At 38.0% G+C, this 19,087-nt stretch overlaps 1 protein-coding gene across 18 annotated transcripts in view; it reads right to left on the reverse strand.

Moving 5' to 3' along the window:
- LOC311437151 (uncharacterized protein) overlaps positions 1-19,027 on the reverse strand; it is a 35,265-nt gene extending 16,238 nt beyond the window's left edge. For 2 of the 18 annotated variants that reach the window (XR_014693323.1, XM_084520036.1), the window contains exons 1-4: positions 18,891-19,018; positions 8,308-8,482; positions 6,427-6,524; positions 498-665 (exon numbers count right to left, since the gene is read on the reverse strand). Coding sequence is in view for 11 of the 18 variants with exons in the window: in XM_084520036.1 (XP_084376162.1) it covers positions 498-665; positions 6,427-6,524; positions 8,308-8,338 (297 nt within the window). In the remaining 7 variants the exon portion in view is untranslated. Of the gene's footprint in view, positions 1-497; positions 666-4,961; positions 5,026-5,429; positions 5,529-6,048; positions 6,120-6,426; positions 6,525-8,307; positions 8,483-13,031; positions 16,125-18,690; positions 18,861-18,885 lie in introns of those variants that run through there. The other 16 variants (XM_084520038.1, XM_084520039.1, XR_014693324.1 and 13 more) reach the window with 15 other exon arrangements.
- Between the last annotated feature and the right edge of the window lie 60 nt (positions 19,028-19,087).

Here is a 19,087-nt window from a genome sequence, read left to right on the forward strand (position 1 = left end):
ACACCCAACCAACAACTTTACAGCCTAAACAGATAAGACAGCATGGGGGAAAAGTTCACACACAGCACAAACAGCACGACTGTGGTAAATGCAAGAGCAATTCTATTTTGGCAGTGGCTTTTGCTTGCAAAGAAAGTAGAAGGGGATACGGAGCAAGGAGGACAGATTGAGGGAAGAAAAACATATGATGTAAACAGGATTGAAGCAGAAGTAAAGAGGCAGAATAGAAGGAAGGAGTGGAACACACAGTCAAGTGAGCATAGGACAGAGAACAGCTAATTAAAGCTAGTGAATGTTCTCCGAGTGGTCAAAGGTCCCTTGAGCTTTGGGCTCTTTCTGTTCCTGCTAGTTAAGTCTCCGACTAGGTCCTTTCTTTACTGCTTCCAGTCTTACAGCAGAAGGGTTATACGGATTTGGTTGTCTCCCCAACAAAATTCCTCCCCTTTTTTAATATGGGAATCAAGATCACTCGTCTGTAGCTTTTAAACTGGAATTACCTGGATCTGTTCAACATTATCTTTAGAGAACACGTGCATGCAGATCTTCCTTATTTGCAAGTGATCCAAGTGCAGATATTCTGACTTCAATTTTCTTAATTCTTTCTTGGGTAATTCTTTCTGGACGAGCTTCATTTGCACGTCAGTGAAGCAAGGCAAGACACTGATCTATAAAACAGCAGTGAAAGTTTGATCAGAATGCGTAAATCATTTTGTTCCATACTGAACAACAGAGAGTGAAGCTAAGATTTGGAGGGGCAGCGGGTCTGTAAGCAACCAGATGGAAATATGCTGTTAAACTGTACTTGTTCTAGTATAAACTGAGTAGATTAGGGTTATATCAGAGATGAAGATGCATTACTATTATCAAAACACTCATCATTTATATCCTCTAGCATAGATGCAGATGTGTGTAACAGAGAAGCTTGCCCACAAAGACAAACTGAACCTATAAAACTGAAGTGGTGCAACTTTTTATGGGTCTCTATGGATAAGGGCAAATAAACAAGAGTGAAATCAGTTTCTCCTGGTATAAGGTCTCCTGCAAATAGTTTAGGAGGGCATAGCAACTGCAATATAATTGAAATAAAACAATAAACAATTTCTGGAATTGTGCCAGCCCTCCTAGGTTGTTTCCTTCCACGTGAAAATAAGCTACCAATATATATAGTTTTATACTGATACAGCTCTATTCACACTGTGGGGAGAGAGGACTGCTATTTTAATTATACCAATACAGATAAAGCAGCAAAATGTCTGATAGAGAACTTTATGTCTTGGATATCGTACATTTACCTATTGTGAGACAGCTACAACACTTCTCGCACAGGCAAAGCTTCAGAGTACTAATTCTTAACATAAAAAATAATAATCCCTGCTGGGTAATTCCCAGAACATCGTCAACCTTTGAAATGTTAATGGAATTACTAGAGACAAACCACACTTTGAATTGCTGCCAGGCTCCGTCAGGAGCTCAGCTGACAAAAGTTTTCTGTGTGCCACGAAGGTGGCACTATTCTTTTCAGAATGCCTTTCCATTTAAAAATAACTCCGTTCAGCAACAATGCTGCGATAATTGTGAATCTTGGTAAAAAAAAAAAAAAAAAAAAACACTGGATACCGACTAAGTGTGTGTTCTGGCTTGAAAAATATGTATAAAAGCAATTACTCCTCCCCAGCCAGACCACAGCTTTGGAAATGACCACTGCTTTATCTCTGCCTTGTCAATGACAATAACAGGCAAGTAGTTCTCCAGCAAAATCCCTGTAGTTCAGTTGCACAATAGTACTCCCACTGCTATCTGCTTTACTGGGTCGTTTTAAACAGCATCTGCAAACTCAGGCTGCACTCTTAAAAAAAAAAAATAAAAAAGAAAAAAGAAAAATACACAACCTTTTTGCTTCAAAAGGAACAAAATTTAGTTACTTCCTCAAGTATTCCTTAAAGGAAAAAATAGACGAATTTTATTTATTTATTAATTTTTATTGTTCTAACTAGCACATTCCCTTTAGGACACTTTGAACTGGATGTCCCAGATGACTGAATTAAGAGACCAGAATCACCTAATAAAACAAGGAGGCATCTTCCTGCTGACATCTGATTTGTATCACAATACCTTCCAAAACAGACCAAAGATAAATGCATATACATGGGACAGAAATTCAGAAATGTATTGAAGCTCAAGTTACAATGTATGAGTCCAGCAAATTTACCTCTTATGTTTCCATAAGCTCGGAAACCACATGAAGTGTGAAGGCATGTTTTGTTCTCCCCCAAAGAGAAACACCTTATCTCCTGGAAATCTTTGGATAAAGTGATTATCTACAGCATCACCTTTGCTCACCAAAGATGAGCTGCATGTGCTTAGTTAAGAATGAGAACCCTGTCAACCATAACTTAGCTAGTACACAGAAAGTAACTGACAGGTATATCAGTTATATAAAAAAAAAAAATGTAAAATACTATTTTTTTAAAATAATTTTAATAATTTAAAAACTTATTCTTATGGTAGAGATGGATCTGTCTCGCAAATAGGGGTCCTTAACATATTTTTATTTGCTAGTTGACCAACCTTACCTCCACCTCCAAACCTTTACTTTTGTTCAGTAAGAACAAAATACTGGAAATAAAAATCAACAATACAATCCTTGTAATAGTAACATCCTATCATAAATATATGGGAAGTGCACACTTTTCCATAAAAGCTTGCTAAACATTTCTATATAGAGAGAGACATTTCTATATAGATAGATTAGCTCATTAAAAAGCGTTATCAGAACTCTTTAAGGACCTACTGGTAGAAGTAGTCAACAGTACATAGGAATTGTAATTTCTCAATGCAATAAAGTTTTTGAATAGAGCAACTTCATTAAAATATTTACTTGCTGAGAACATCTCGCAGGGTGCAATACTGTAAGTTTTTACTTTTAAATCTGCACATAGAAAAATGAGCAGTGATGCTGATTTCTTTAAACTATGGGTAAAAGTTTCCAAAAGACTTCTGGAAAAACTGAAGAAAAACATTCTTTTTTTTTCCTGTAGATCCCAAAGCTTTTTTCCCCCCAAATCCTTCAGCCAAGACTCTCCTTCCAATCATCAGAGTTCCTTTTTTGTTTATTACTCAGTTGAGATTAACCTTCCAGACATATGTAAGTAAATACATCTACATAAATATACACATTTGCTGCTAAATAAAATACAATTAGGAAATTATAGCACTTGCATACAGCACTTGCCTCTGGCCCCATATTGTGCCCCTGTGGCCATAAGATACTCTTCATTACCCTTAGTTGGGCGAAGCATAATAAGATAAACAAGCCTGGAAGGTGTGAATACGTATGACCAACACCTTCATTACTAAGAGGCACAGTAGGAAGTTAGTCTGCAGCAAGGTGCCTTGAAAGACACTGCCTCTAAAAACGGAGGATGAGAGAGAAAGCAGTAGCAGAAACAAGTCAGACTCTGAAGTGAACACCCTCACGTGGTGTTTTGGAAAAAGGCTACTGTGCCAAGGCAGGCATGGCTTAAAGAATCACAAATATCTTCATCAACAAGCTAGAGAATAAATCCATTCCAGCAACACTTATGGAAACAACTGGTAGAATTTAGCAAAAAGATACATCTTTTAAAGACCATCTCCAAAGATGGTCTTTACTTTGCCCATGAATTTAAGTGTGTCTTCATCTGAACCACACGGCCTTTCGAGGCATCTGGAGTCCCATTGCCAGGTCTCGAAAAGACTGCTGTGTTCAAAGTGCTGCACAGAACAAAACTCTGGTCACCGACTGTCCCTCTCTGAGGTGCTTACCCACAGAATACTCCTCTCTTGTTCTTTCCCTCTTCTGTGTTCCAACGTCTACTGTCTTTGGAAGAGATGTGGTACTTCAGACTAACAACTCTGGCTACTTGTTAAACCAAGCAACCAGGAACCTGTACTGCCTAACACATACAATTACCCGTTCCATAGCAGGAGAATGAAACTCATCTTCAAGGCACCATGCAAGCTTCATCACCTCTTCTTGGCAAACACCAGGAATGAGATAACCTCTCTCTGAAGACCCTGAAACTCCCATAATCTGCAGATAAGGCAGAACAGTCTCCTTCAAAAGTTTAACCATCCAGCTCAGTATGACAACATTAACACGGTGAGATCCAACATGAGAGTATTTAAGCTGGATGCTTATGATCAGGATGCCTTTTTGGGCCTGCTCTCAAAAGACTGTCATAACGCTGGGAACCCAAACCTTCATAGTGTGTTGTGTGGTAGCCAATGCTGCTCTCACTGCGTAACTCACCTCAGGGCTTCACATCAGATCTCACAGACACCTCTACTACTCAGGGGCTCTTGGATCACAAGCCCCAGGAACAAGGTAAGATATGTCTTATATAAGACATATATTCGCTTCCTTTCCCCACATATCTTAAGATCCCCTTATATCTTAAGATATGTGGGGAAAGGAAGCTCATTATGTTCCAAAGAAGAAAGGAACAAAGACATTTTGTAATATTAATACATCAATGTATTGGGCACTAAAAGAGGTATGTGCACAACTTATGTATTGCTCAGATATGCTTCTAACTAATGGTGCACAATGGTACATACTACAGGGATACAGAGTGTCTTTAAAATATGTCACTTCTCTAAGATTGCATCTGTTGCCTGCTAGCTGATATTTTAGTAAGTATCAAGAGCTTGTAGTAACTGTTATTTAGATTTCATAGAATTTTACAATTTCAATTTACAAATTTGCTCCCAATCATTTAGTATACCTGCGACAAGAATTACAGGGATTCCTGAATCATCTGGGACAAAATAAACAAACATATTTTTCATTGCCCCTGAAGAAACATGTAACTCACTCCAAGTGTGTGCTATTTCTTCTGCTTGCTTACAGAGCTACTATGAAAGCATTTGCATTTTAATAGTTTTGTCTAACTGATTGTTCAGCAGAAATAGTTGCTTACTTTCGTAAACCAGATGATCTACTTCAGCTGCATCTGTTTCTTGCAGTCTGTATTGCCTACAGAACTGAATATGGAAAAACCTAAATAGCTTATTGATGTTAATAATTTATTCAAGTTTAGGTATCAGATGCATTTATTTGATTTGTTATAATCTTTTTTCTTAAAATATTCTTTTTTATTCTTGATCTCAAAATACTGATCTTTTGGTTTTGAAGAAAGCAAGAAAATAAATCTATAACTGAAATTGGTTAAGTCTTAAAAAAAAATCCTCAAAGCCTTGATGTTTTCTCTTAAAAACATAATCATGCAGGAGAAAAACTTTTTTTTTTTTTTTTAATAAAAAAGACAAGACAATTTCTTACTCTTTTTCTACCAATTACAGAACTATTTTCCATTTCTCCTTTGCCCCTCCCCACTCCAAAGCAGAGAGTGAAAGAGGACCCTGGATTATGAGGTAGGACAGATTACCGGAGATGACTGTAACGGTTCCCATTGCCGTTGTGCACTCTGCTCCCTCTGTTTCCTGCCTCCACAACAGCAGTAGCAGTACCTGCTGCACCACTGTACCTTACAAGAGTGGAAATAAAAGTAAAGCAGCACTAAGTCCAGGTGACTTTAAGGCTCTAGGTTACAAACTACCCTACTACATTACAAACGACCAGCTGAAGCAGGAAACTAGTTAATCCCATGATCTGAACAGAGTCCCTAACACTTATTCCAATATAGAAGCTGTTCCTTCTAAATTATGCATGCGTTGCCAAAAGACACCTCTGTATTTGCAAAATGGAAATTGCCATAGCTGAATTAGAATCTCACTCATGTCTACAAATCAGAAAAAAAAAAAGTTAAAATTGCTGTGAATGGAACAAGACATTGATATTCTATGGCAGTAAAGAAGTCCTCTTTAGAAACAGTACTTCTTAAACATTAGATAACTACATGATGTTCAAACTGGAGCAGGTATGGGGATATTTATTTTAAATGTAAGAGGAAAGTATTTCAAGTTATGTTGCACCCTTTGCTACCTAATTATCATAATTTAAAAAAGAAGAAACCTTTAAGTTCCTCCTCCAAAGAAGTTATTTACCTGAACTGTAGTTTAGGAGTCCACAGTAGTCAGTCTGTTCTGAGATTCTCATCCCACTGAATGTCAAAGACCTGGTATTTCAAGGATGGGATTTCAAAATTACTTAGCTATGACTTAAAGTTTGTCTCACTAAAGATAAACCAACCTTTATTCCCACTCAGGTCAGCTCACTGATTTCTGGGAACACATTTAGAACACAGAGCTGAATACATTCAGAAATTCCACCCATGAGATGAAAAAAAACAACAGAAACTGATATAAAAGATTTGACACTTCATGATGCATAACAGATCACGTATTTTTGTGTATTTGTGTGCATTACAAGTTATTGAGATTACTTTTAACTGCTTCCTGAAATAGCAATCTCAAATGCCTTACCTTTTTACTCTTCAGATACAGCATTCTGTTTGTTTTTTTGAAGAAAAAACAACTTTGTCCATGTACAGGAGACTGTGTTAGGAACAATAACAGTTCTGCTGAAAGATTCAAGAGGAAAAGCTCACTTTACATATATGAAACAAATGAAGCCATATGCATAATTTCCTAATTTTTCATAATTCTGCAGCATTTATAAAAAAGTATTTTGAAAATAATGTATGAGTGTAACAAGCGGTATCCACCCAAGTAAAAAGCAAAACTAGAAAATTTAAGAATGGCCTCTGAAATGATTTTTTTTGGTGACTATTCATTGAAATAAATGCATTTCAACTTTTAGAACTTCACTGAAGCAAAATTCTCATTTCCACTGGTGCTGTTCATATTTGGAGTACCTTACTAAGAGTTCAAAGGCTTTTCTTAACTAGATTCTGTCTTTTAGTTATCCATTACATTTATTTGAAACAATATCCTCACATCGCCTCTACTTACAGTAAAACGTATTGCTCTTTTTATGTCACCAAAACTCTTAGGAATCAGCATTGTACCAGGACTACACTGATGTACAGTAAGGCACATGCACATAAACATGCAGAATAGCAGCCTCTGGTTTTGGACCCAAAAGGACAGTAATAAATTTTTAAAATCTAGTACTTCTCAGCATGTAGTACCTCCAGCAAGTCAAATGGGATTTTTGGAGTTATTAGACAAATGGTGTTTTTAGAATTAGAGGTTGGACTTGATGATCTTGAGGTCTCTTCCAACCTAGACAATTCTGCAATTCTGTGATAATGTGTGTGTGTGTGTGTATATATATATACATATATGTATGTATGTATGCACATATATGCAAGGGATCTGGTAATATAGCAACGAAGACAGGTATCATAAAAAGGTTCTAGATTTGGTTGCACCACTGAGAAGTTGGACAAACAGTACTCTGCCTTTTTGATAAGAAGCAACTTGTTTCACTACCAGTTGGAAGACTAAACCCAGAGCCAGTTAGAGAACCCCTGCAGTTTGTAATGAGAACACAGGTAAAGAAATTCCAGTATGTGCTTAAATATTCATAAGTATTTTTATTATTCTACTTCTAACTTTTTTATTGAATGTATGTTGCAAACATTTTCCATACAGAATATGACTACAAAATAATTTATACTGTGAAGTCATTATTATGTTATAAAAATAATTGGATGCCTAGAAAAAAAACAAACAAGCAAAACAAAAAAACAAAAACAAAACAACTCCCGGAATATACAGCAACCATTCATCTAAAATAAATACTGAGTCAATGTTACCCTGCCAGAAATTAAGGATCCATTTTAGGAAAGAAAAAATTCTTACAGAAAAGTCAAAAGCTGATTTTTTATAATAATAAAATAAAATTAAAAAAAAAAAAAAAAAGTGAAGATATCCCAAGTTATGGAAATGTGACCATGACTTCCTTATTATTTTCCCCAAATGATTTGAGACCTAATTATGAATACTCACACCCTTAACCACAACAATGGCTTTGCAAAATATTTAATTCAGAATATAAAGAAACACATAAGAAACCTCTGAAAAAGATGCAGCAAAAGGGAATCAGGTCATTATGATAATCATAATCTCCATCCTTACCAGCTACCGCCTATAATTTCTAATCCGGAGATTAGAAATTATGCTAAAATGATTTTCAAGACAATAATTTCCCTCCATGTATCTTGTAAGTATGCGTGCTACAGCATGTGCCTTTTAATTCCAGGATACTTTATGTGCCAAATGACCAACACAAAGCCTGACAGGCTCCAACATGACACTGCACGTATGCTAATCTGAGCCAAATGCCAGCATAACAAAAGGCAAATAATTAAAAAAAAATAACAAAGAGAAAGCACTTACCTGAACTTAACAAAGCACCTCTTCGCTGCATGGGTACTAGTTCACAACTGAAGACTCTTCCTTGCAAAGAAGTTCGATTTCTTCACATCATTATTCTGTGGCACAGGCTCCTCCAAATGGCAGAATGAATGTATTGCCATTGTGGGAAATGTAGAGGTGGTCTGAAGAAAACAAACTGAAAGCAAGGAACACAACAGCTTTACCTCATTGATGTAAACTTACTGCAAAGACTTAACTTAGTCGTCAGGAACTTGTTATTTATCAATAACTTAAAAAAAAAAAAAAAAAGACACAGAAGATAAAGTAAATATAAATGACTTCTGCAATTAGACCAGATGGGCACTTCATTTGAGCAGGTAAAGAATTTTTATTTATAGCTACTGAGGAGCACTGCTACAATAAGTTGTAAGGCTTTTTCTTTCATAGTGGGCGCACTGAGAAGAAACTTTCACCAGGGTACCTATAATGATATGCCTGTTTTTGCAACATTTACTTATAATTTAGAAATATCTTCAAGTAGTTCAAAGTTATTCCTTCCACTGTGGGTTATTCTTATCTGCACATACTGAATGACACCTACCATTATTATGCTAATGTGTCCAATTTTAGGTGACTGCCCTCAACTTTCTCTCATTTTACCAAACGTATACAGTATTTTACTTTGGACACTTGGTTGAGGACAAGGTTAATGACTTCTAAGGTAGACTCTAAGGGCATAATTTGACAAACCCCTATTTTGGTCAACGTGCTAACTCAAACAGGTAAGACCCTACTGCTGCTTACTTTCATTCTCATTCTTATTCTCATCCTTCTGCCACATCCTCAAAGCATGCAGATGTATCTGCTTGAGGAGCGACTCACTACGCCATGTTGATGAACTAACTTGGGTTAAAAAGTAATACTTTCACAAGACTCCTCTTGAAGTCAGGAACAATTTTCAGATCCAAGTCGCTGCACCAGAGGCCATACACTGTAAGTTTAGGAAAGCAGGCTCAACTACACATGGCAGGTGGCTACACACATCTCTTCTCAAGAACAGAAGCAACTTGAGTGAAATGACCACTGTTCAGACAGCTTTATAGGTTAATAAGCATTCAGGGGGCTCTGAATTCCAAGTACCAGGCAGGTAAACTTCAGAGCCACGACCCCAAGTAAAGGCTGCAACATATACTCACACTATTAGAGCACAAACACAACTCACAAACACCCCAGCAGCAGCTGGCACCTCCAAGGTATAATTACATAGGAAATTAGGCTCTGTTATATCTTGTGCCCACAGAACTACGGGGCTATCCAAACTATCCAAAATATTCAAATCTGTTTGCTTGGCATTAAAATTTAAGTCCTCAGTCTGCAAATTCCAGATCCATTCCTCATGCTCTGTGTAAAGTTACGGTTCCTACAATATTTGACAGCTCCTGGTCTTCTGGCACAGCATCTCATCCTAACGAGATACAGTCTTCTTAGCAGGTCAGCCACTTCATCCTTTAGCACCACTGAATGGCATCCAGTCCTCATGGCTTTGGGGTCTTGAGCACTTTATTCGAGCGTTTGAGCTTTTGGTTCTCTAATCCGATAATCAGATAACATCCCATCGCCATTGTCTGAGACCAACAGAATGGCCACAACTTTCTTTGTGGTGAAGAATAACGTAAAGAAATCAGTTGGCTCCTTCTAAGCACCTTTTATTCCTTTTAATTGCTTTCTACAGCCCCAGAAAGTCCAGGAGACCTGCCAAGTCCTTAACACATGACTTACTTCAGCTATAGCACTGTCAACCTTTAATTTCTTAATAAAAGCACACAAGCAACCAAGTATGTCCCTGAATACACTGCAACTACACAGCACAACCCCGTTCTGTTACAGTGGCTGTATCACATGTTTGGAAGGGTTAAAAAGTTGCATAAACCCAGTTTTGGTCACCTGCGTGTGAAAGTGATTGGCTTTTTACAGCCAGTAATTTGGAGATTTCCTCCCTCATCACTAACTTTCGGCTTAAAAGTCAATAATTAACAGTACTAAATGGAAACAGTTAAGGAGGTACCAGTAGGTATGAATTTTATCCAGACAAGAGAAGGAAACCCATACAAATTCCCCATACGTCTCAACAAGAAGGTTCACACTAGTGTTAATCAAAATACCATTTCTGAAATAATGGAAAATTCACTGGAAAATTCACTTGACATGTATTGCTTATTAAACTCAAGCAGCTGTGGCAACATCTACATATATTCAGGATCTACAGAGAATAACCTTACACAATTTTGTTTGGTTGTTTTTAAATATAGGAGTTCCCTATCACGTTCTGAGTCGATGCTTTGGAAAGTTATCAGGTTTTTTAGTTTTTAGGCCTCGAGTCTTTGTTACTCAGGCTGCTAACCTGCATGATGGCTTTGTTACAACCTCAGTGCTAGCCACACATGAAATAGTCCAAGTAAGTTTAAGGCCCTTCACACAGCTCAGCTGCACATAAAGCATTGCATTTTCAAGCACTACGTACTCTGAATTAGTTCCAGAACTGCAACCGAGTCAACTGTATGCTAGGAATACAAGGAATTCAGTTTCATCTAAAACTGTATGCGAGGAATTGGATGTGATATGCGAAAAGGCATGGATTCATTCCTTATTCTGTTTTAAACCTTAAACTTGGGCCACATTTGCATCTCTATGCTACACCATGATGTAGTAAGTAAAATTAATTGCAACAAATTTGCCAAGGGTTAGCTGATACAACTGATATGTTGGTTTTTAAGTGAAGTATCTGTTTGCACAACACAAGCGTGATAATCACAAACTTCTCGTTGGAACAGACGTCAGAGGTCACCTAGCTGAACCCCCTGCTCAAAGCAGCGTTAATACACGAGTGCTCATTAATGGCACAGGTCGTACTCTTAACCTTGCAGACCACTAATCACAGGTAATCCTCAACCAAATGCACTCAACTGCCTTTGAGGGCTTTAGTTGTCTGCAGAAGGGTTTGTGGGAGCAGTTATTTGCCACACAGTACTTATATACTATAAAGCACCATGGTTCTAAGTATATACAATATATACAGTTATATATACATACAATATATAGTGTATATACTTATGTAGTATAGAAGTATATACACTTTTATTTCATGTTTAACATCTGCTAAGCATGTCCTGTTTCAAGAGTAATTTTGGAAGTGGCCCGGACGTATGTGAGTAGGTTTTGGTGTACAAGAACAGGATGCAGTGAAGTAGGGGGTGACGAACTACTGAGTGAGGCAGGATGCACACGGCTGGGTCCTGGCTTCACGTTAGGTGTCACAGGTTGATGAGTACAGGATAGAGGTCCTGGTCTGAGAGATACCTATAAAACCGGAGAAAATAACAGCACTGGCACCAGCGGTTCAGGTTTGTACTCAGTTTTATACCTTTTCTTTCCACGCATGAAGAAGTGACTTAATATGGCATAGCACCGATAGTTTAAAATAAAAAAATAAAATCACTGAAACAATCCAAATGTAAAAAGAAAAAGCTGATATATTTTATAGAACTATGATTATCCAACAACACAAACATGAATTACAAAGGCAGTTTGCCTTACACTAATTCAGTAACATCCCTCTGAAGCATGAAATATAGTAACAATTTACACTATACAGTGAGACACGAACTCTGGGACACTAATTAAAGAGAAAAGAAAAACTCATCTTCTAAAGAATTATTTTATTTAGGTATTTATTTCCTTCTAATATAAGTAACCTCAGATATTAATACAACTTATTTAAAACTAAGTTTATATAATGGAAAGAGTACAGAATATTTTTATTTGGTTCATTCATTAGGATTTCATGGTGATTTTTGTTGATTGTGGACACTACTGAAGACTAAAAAAATGCTCTTTAAATAGTAACAACAACACAGAAAAGAGCAGTAGGATGTGCAAAAAGACTGGCTATGCACTTTAGCAGCATTGATAACCTTGCTCTCTCCCATCTGAGAGGCATTTTTGAACGTCAATATTTTAAGAAATGCACTGAAAACCTTTTAAATTGCTCTTAAATTTAACTTAAACTTGTTCAAAACGTTATTTACCTGCCTTCCCAAAGCATTCATTAACGACCACTGCTGTATGTTTGATTGCATGGAGGGCTTTTTTAGTACTAGTTGGCTTGCATAGAGGGCTTATCCCTATTTGACCTGAGATTAAAACTACTGATATAAAGTTCCCATCTGGGATATTTTTATTTTATAATCTTGACAAACATATTAAATACTTTTTGATTAACAAGCACTATTTATTTGATAATTTTCTGCTTAATAAAGCTGAATAATTAATTTTACTAATTATTTAGGTTCCCTTTTAATAGTATGTTTAATACTATGTTGCTTTTCTGTTAAAAAAAAAAAAAATCACTGAAAAATACCTGCTGGCAACAAAAACAACTGCGTTTGCATGTTTATGGCAACCCCATATGTTCTGTGACATTCTAGTTGAGACAGAAAGCTTAAAACCTGAACACCAAGTAACGACTGACTGTCCTGGCCCCTTGTCTGAGGGAGGAAGGAACAAAGTATGGGGATGCTTTTGTGATACCACATACAGACAGATATGTGCAAACCTTGCCAGGTACTGCTGCTATGTAAGGAGCAGCTTAGTAGATGTTGACTGAGTTTTTGTCAAAGTGCAAAACCACTTTCTTGACAACTTGGACTAGAAAACAAGACAAAAAGACAGCTCTGAACGTCACTCACACTGCCTCGTGTACAGAGGACTACCCCAGTATCCCAGTGATGTGACACCAGCGCACCTCAAAACCTCCTCCATTAACACACTGCAGGCTGTATGAAAATGAGCTGTGCGGCCAGTTAATACCACCTCTGGCAGAAGGAAAAAGCACTGTCAGGCTGAAAGGGACAATTACAGCCAGCCCCTTCTGTTTTAAAGGCAAAGGTGGAAATTAGGCTTTATGTGGAACAATTACTGAACATTACCACGGCTCTGGAGTGTATTATTTCTAATTGTAAAGCAGAAAGAAAGGTTGAGAGATTGACAGGGAAGAGGACATGCAATTAGATCCATTTATCAGGCCAGCAGGTTGCAGCACATGAGAATTGGCAGGGTGATAAGTTTACAGCAGCAAACCAGAGGTGGCAACTTGTGGTTTCAGCTAGAAGCTAAACCATTGATATTTTGGGCACCAAGGGGGGAAAAAAACTACTGAGAGTAACAGATTTGGTTTTGTTTCCTCCTCCAACCACCTCCCTTCCACCCCCAAACAATGGAGGCCCTAAGTTATAGGAAAATGCTTTACAAACAGTTTGGGAAATTTGTGTTTATTTATTTATTTGAGAAGGATAATGGTCTTCAGGCCTAACATTTTGGTTTTGAGGGTGAAGAACCAAGCGTATTCCTACAGCAACCAGCACAGCAAATTCAGTCTTGATGTGGCCTTCAAGCACTACCATAAAACAGATAGTTCACGTGTCCAGTTTTACATCCTGCACTTCACAAAGACCAATTATTTTCTCTGTTTGACCAACCCCACCTAAAGGAATTAATTCAGACTCACTAGCTGTTTCACAAAAACACAGTAACACTAAGCCCTGTGCTACTTTTTTAGACTTAAACGCAAACAAAACAACAGAAAACCCACAACCCCCAAACCAGAGGGCAATGCAAAAACAGGAAAGGCCTTGCTTACAGGTATATTTTAAGTTTGCTGGGACTAGTTGTATGTGAACTTAACGAACTATCTAGATTCATGCAATTCTGTGAAAAATCAGGAAAGCACACAGTATATGTTGGCAATTCAAGAAAGATGAGATGGGACAAGTATTTTCAAACTGCTGAGAATATATATATATATATATATTTTGCATTTATGTAGTACTTACTAGAAAGAGATGAGTCTAACTTGATCCTCTGCACATTCATGTCAGTAACTAAAACAGTACAAACATCCTTACCCAGGATGTTTTCCTAAATTGTTTGTAGAGAGAAAAAAAAATAATCTGAGTTTAAGTATGAGGACTAAGAAATAATGTTTGGCACTGTCCTCCTAAGTTTTAGCTCGAGTATATAAGAGACTAGAGGGAAAAGTCTGTGATGGACAGGTAACAATATGTCAGTACATGTTTAACTAGATAAGCAAGAATGAATGAGTTCACACTTTTAAAACGTTCATGAAATTTATCATTGCTCCTCTTCCTTTCTCAAGGCTTCTCATACTCCTCCAACTATCAGAAGTTGAAAATCTTGAAAGCAACAAACTAGAATACTTAAAAAAAGTGTCTTGGAGCAAGTTACATACTGTAATAAGATTCTGGTTCATCTCTTAGCCAGCACATTATTTAATATTCTTCATTCCACTAACATCTAAACCATTCTGCAGGCAGGATATGTAGAAACTTTCCAAAACTCATATGGGTTCATCTTTTATTAATGTGTTTGATTATTGCTTGTTTTCAAGAAAACGAAGCAGGCAACTTCCAAAGTAATTTTGAAATCCGAATGAAGTAACTAGATCCTTTTTTAAAGTGTCATATGTTAGATTCAACATTGTACGTTTGCATAGGTGTAATTTGATTTTCCTGTTATAAAACCACAGAAAAGAGAAGCAGCACAAACCAGCATCATCCTGATTTTCTTGAGTCCTGCAAAACACCACCTTCAGATGCTACTGCTGAAACGTGCTGCTCTCAAAACTCAGGAGTCACCTTACCAATATAAATGGCTTTGCAATCCGCCACGAGTCGATCATTTCAAACTACAAGCAAAACTAAGAAAAAAGAAATCACACCTTAGAAATCTCAGACTTCCATGCAGCAGAAGAGAAAACCAGTACAAAGCCAAAACAAAGGGAAAAGGGAGACTCAAGTAAAATCAACCTTTGGAGACCGACATCAGTAAAACAAACAAAAACACACACACAGAAAATATCATGAGACCAGAAACCAGCACATCTTATCTGGGCATGAAGTATTAACCATGATTTTTTTCACTTAATTTCAAAACACTTTGCTTGCCCTAATCTTTTGTATTTTTCTGTCTTTTAACCAATGCATCTCCAGACTTCCAGATGACTTCTTGAAGTCCTTGCTGTTATAAACACGCCGACAAAGAACGATCTTGGCACTTAAAAAACCCTGAATTTTGCTGGGCTGCTGTTATATCACCCCATGTTGGGTCCAAGTCAATCTCTCCCATCAGCACTAAAATTTATGCTGACTTTCAGCGTAACACCGTGATGCCACAGCAACATACCCAAACTGGACTGGAGGAGTCCTAAGGACACAAACACAGCGACCATGGTCAGAAAAAGCATCCCTGGTTTCACACTGTCGAAGCTGCGCTGCATCACTGATGCTTTCCCAGTAGATATATTCCTGAAAGCAATTCATTTCTAAAACTCCAAAGCCTGCTAAGTTTTGACTACCGTTCCCTGTTGGATTGGAGTCAGAGAGATACAGGCTGTAGGATAGGGAGGTAAAATAACTCAAAGAGCAGAATGAAATGTAAGAAAAAATATTTTGAAGAGCAGCTGCAATTCCCAAATGGAAATCTTTGCCATGATTACCGAGAACACTGCATCAAGCTTAAAGTGTTCCGTTTATAACAGTTTCCACCTCTGTTACAGAGCGAGAAGATGCTCCTGTTAAGGATGACAAAATAAGAACCACCCTTAAGAGTCAGGGAAACAAACAAACAAAACCTTTACCTCAGAGCAGTGAATTGATTTCTCTTCCTTTGTCAAGGCTACAGATACTATAGTAGGGTAAACGTAGCATTTATTTTCAAAATTCAGGAGCAAAATAGCCATTAAAATGTCTTACAAGAGGTTTTTACTCCAGGAAAAAAAAAAAAAAGAAAGAAAGAAAAAAAAAGGATTTAAATAGGTCAGCACCTAAAAAAGAACCAAGTGCATATTTTGGCTAGTGATTTTAAAACCCTCATCTCAAAAAAGGCCTCCTTTTCTTTGGTTGAAATCCTAGGATGCAAAGGCCAAGGGATACTGCAAGTACCTATCAGCATCAGTAACGTCAGTAGTAATAAAATAATCCAGTTTGTGGACTTAAAGTTAGTTATGAAATGCAATAAGGTTTACAATCACGGAAATCTGGATATTATATACACAAAACCTACCAAAACTGCGATTATCATGACTGTAAACTTTCCTGTTATAATGTTAACATAACATTACTGATGTATTTAAGCATTAAACAGGAAAAAAAAAAGAGGTATACAGATAGTTAATTAGTTATTGGATTCTTCTTACGTTTTCAAAAAGGTACTTTGTACCTCTAAATTTTAATTTTGTTAGTTTTTGGAAAAAGAAGAAAAAAACAAGAAGCAAACACAAACCCTGAAAAACAAAACGTTCAAAGCAAAGATTTTCAGTTGGTACCTCCCACTCCGTATTTGATTTCTCGGGAACCATCAGCCATGCAGAGACAATCTGGTTAGAAGCAAGCAGCCAACGGGTATGTAATTTGCATGTGAAAATATTTTTAGAAGACACACATGAACAGCATATGTTCTCAGCCTGAGTACAGTCTACTATCTATATACCCAGAATATTATTTCCCCAACATTCATAATTATTTTCCAGGTAATGATTCCTGGTACAGATTTGAAAACAACATGTTTATCAAGCCTTAGCACCACTCATTTTTTGAGTTCACCTTAGGATGGGGTGTAAAAAAAGCCTCTATATAACTCAATTTTTGTTAGTATATCTGAATATACTAACAAAAAAAAGGAAGGGAAGTTTTTTCCTGTTACACTGCATGCTCAATTCTCACATTGAAGAGGCTTCAGTCATGGAAAGAGCCCATTCCACACATGCCTTTTAGAAATATAATAAATGAAAATGAATTCTTAAACTGTTTTAAAGTCTTTACTGCAGATATAATTACAAAGTGGGTAGATTATGTTTGAAAAGACTGCAAGGAGAGGACACTGACACAAAAGTTAAATCAGATAGATAGTACACCTGCCTGAACCCAAGCAGCTTCAAAAATCCTATCAGAAACCCCTTCTACTCTTCCCACGTGAACTACAGCCAGTTTAAGGAGATGAAGACGGAAGTCAATAAAACCAGAAACAAATCAAGTGCTCATACAGTTAGTTAACTAAAACTAAACTAAGTTTAGTCAAGCCAAACCATGTCAGAGGAAACAACTTTTGAACAAATCACAAGCCTGACTAGATCCTAAAGCCTTCCAGCCCACATCTGGAACATCCAAACCAATTCCTGGTAACTCTGGAGTTTGCATCATGTAATAACTATTACTTTAGCGCTGTTTTGTTCAGGCTGAATGAAGATTTACTGTATTGTGAGCTGTTTCTTTTCTTTGCCAAGATGTAAACTCTTCCTCAAGGTCATGGGAAACTCCCTCTTCACATACATAAACTCAGGTCTGGATTCTTTCTCTGGCCCAAGCCTGCCTTTATTCAACCTGCACGTCAGGGAGGAACACCAGCAAATTATTCTGTGGCACTTCCCAGGATACAGAAAATACCTGAGACATACATTAACTTACCAAAACAGCTGAAGACAAAACCAAACCAAACCAAAGCAGAAAAACGAGGCATTAGCTGACCATAACATCTTACCAGCATCAAGTCACAAATTCCAACCGATCAGACAATTGCAATCTAAAGCAGGGCTTTTTCAAAGTCAGTCCACACTAACAAGCAGGGAAGAAGCCTGCTTAATCATTCGAGAGCTCAAATCCACACAAGCAAACAGCTTTTACCCCATGATGTTAGGCAGCACACACTCATGTTTGATGGAAGCCCAAAACAAAACAGGGGGCTCTAGTCACCCTGGTGAAAGTAAAAACAAGCTAAAATTTATTATTGAAATTAATATACAGAACATATAGTAATTTTCATACATCCAAACATTGTATCTTGACCGTAAGTAAGCGTTACCAGTGCTGAAACCACAATGCACAGCGTCCTAAAATGCCACGAGGAAAATCTCTGCATGCATACAGCTCCAGTTAAGTTACACCATGACATTATTCAACATATTGCATTATTTGACCAGCCTTAACATTCATAAAACAACTGAAAGAGATGAAACGCACATGCCATGCCTGATGTGCTGTGTGTGAGCACTGGCCTCGATGGCTGTAGGGCCAGCTCCCCCCTATAAAACATACCCCAAAGCGCTTTATGCTCCTAGGGAAAAGAAGTGGATCCTCTGCAATGAAACCATCAAGACTAATGGATCGAAAGCCAAGGTTAAAAAGTACTCCTTACAAAATTATTACCAAATGTCATTGCAATCAGTCTCCAGCCAGGCAAACAGCTCCCTCCAGCAAAGACACCCCAAAAACATCAAACTTCAAACCATCGCTACGCAAAGAGAAGGAAGCGCTCAGACAGCAAAAACCAGCTTACAGACGTTACCACGGAGCCAACAGACTATGAATTTCACGATGTACAGCGTACAACACCAAATGTTTTTTGTTTTTTGTTTTTTGTTTTTTCGAAACCCTGACCGAGGGTGCGGTGCCAGCCCCCCCCCGCAGCCCCAGGAGGGGAGGGGATGCGCTGGGCGAGCACCCAGCCATCCCAGCCTCATCTCCCACACACCCAACCTCCACGGCCGGCCAGGAGAAGCCCTCTCGGCCACCTCAGCGAGCTGAGCCCTTCGCCACCGAGGGAAAAGAGGAGGAGGAGGAGAAAGAAGGAGGAGAAGGAGGAGGAGACGCCTCAGCCCCCCTCGCCCCCCCAGCCCGCAGCGCGCAGGCTCCCGACATGGCGGCGGGGAGGCGCCGGAAGCTGCGCGGCTGAG

The sequence above is a fragment of the Aythya ferina genome (assembly GCF_964211825.1).
Source record: "Aythya ferina genome assembly, chromosome: 1".
Lineage (NCBI taxonomy): Eukaryota > Metazoa > Chordata > Aves > Anseriformes > Anatidae > Aythya > Aythya ferina.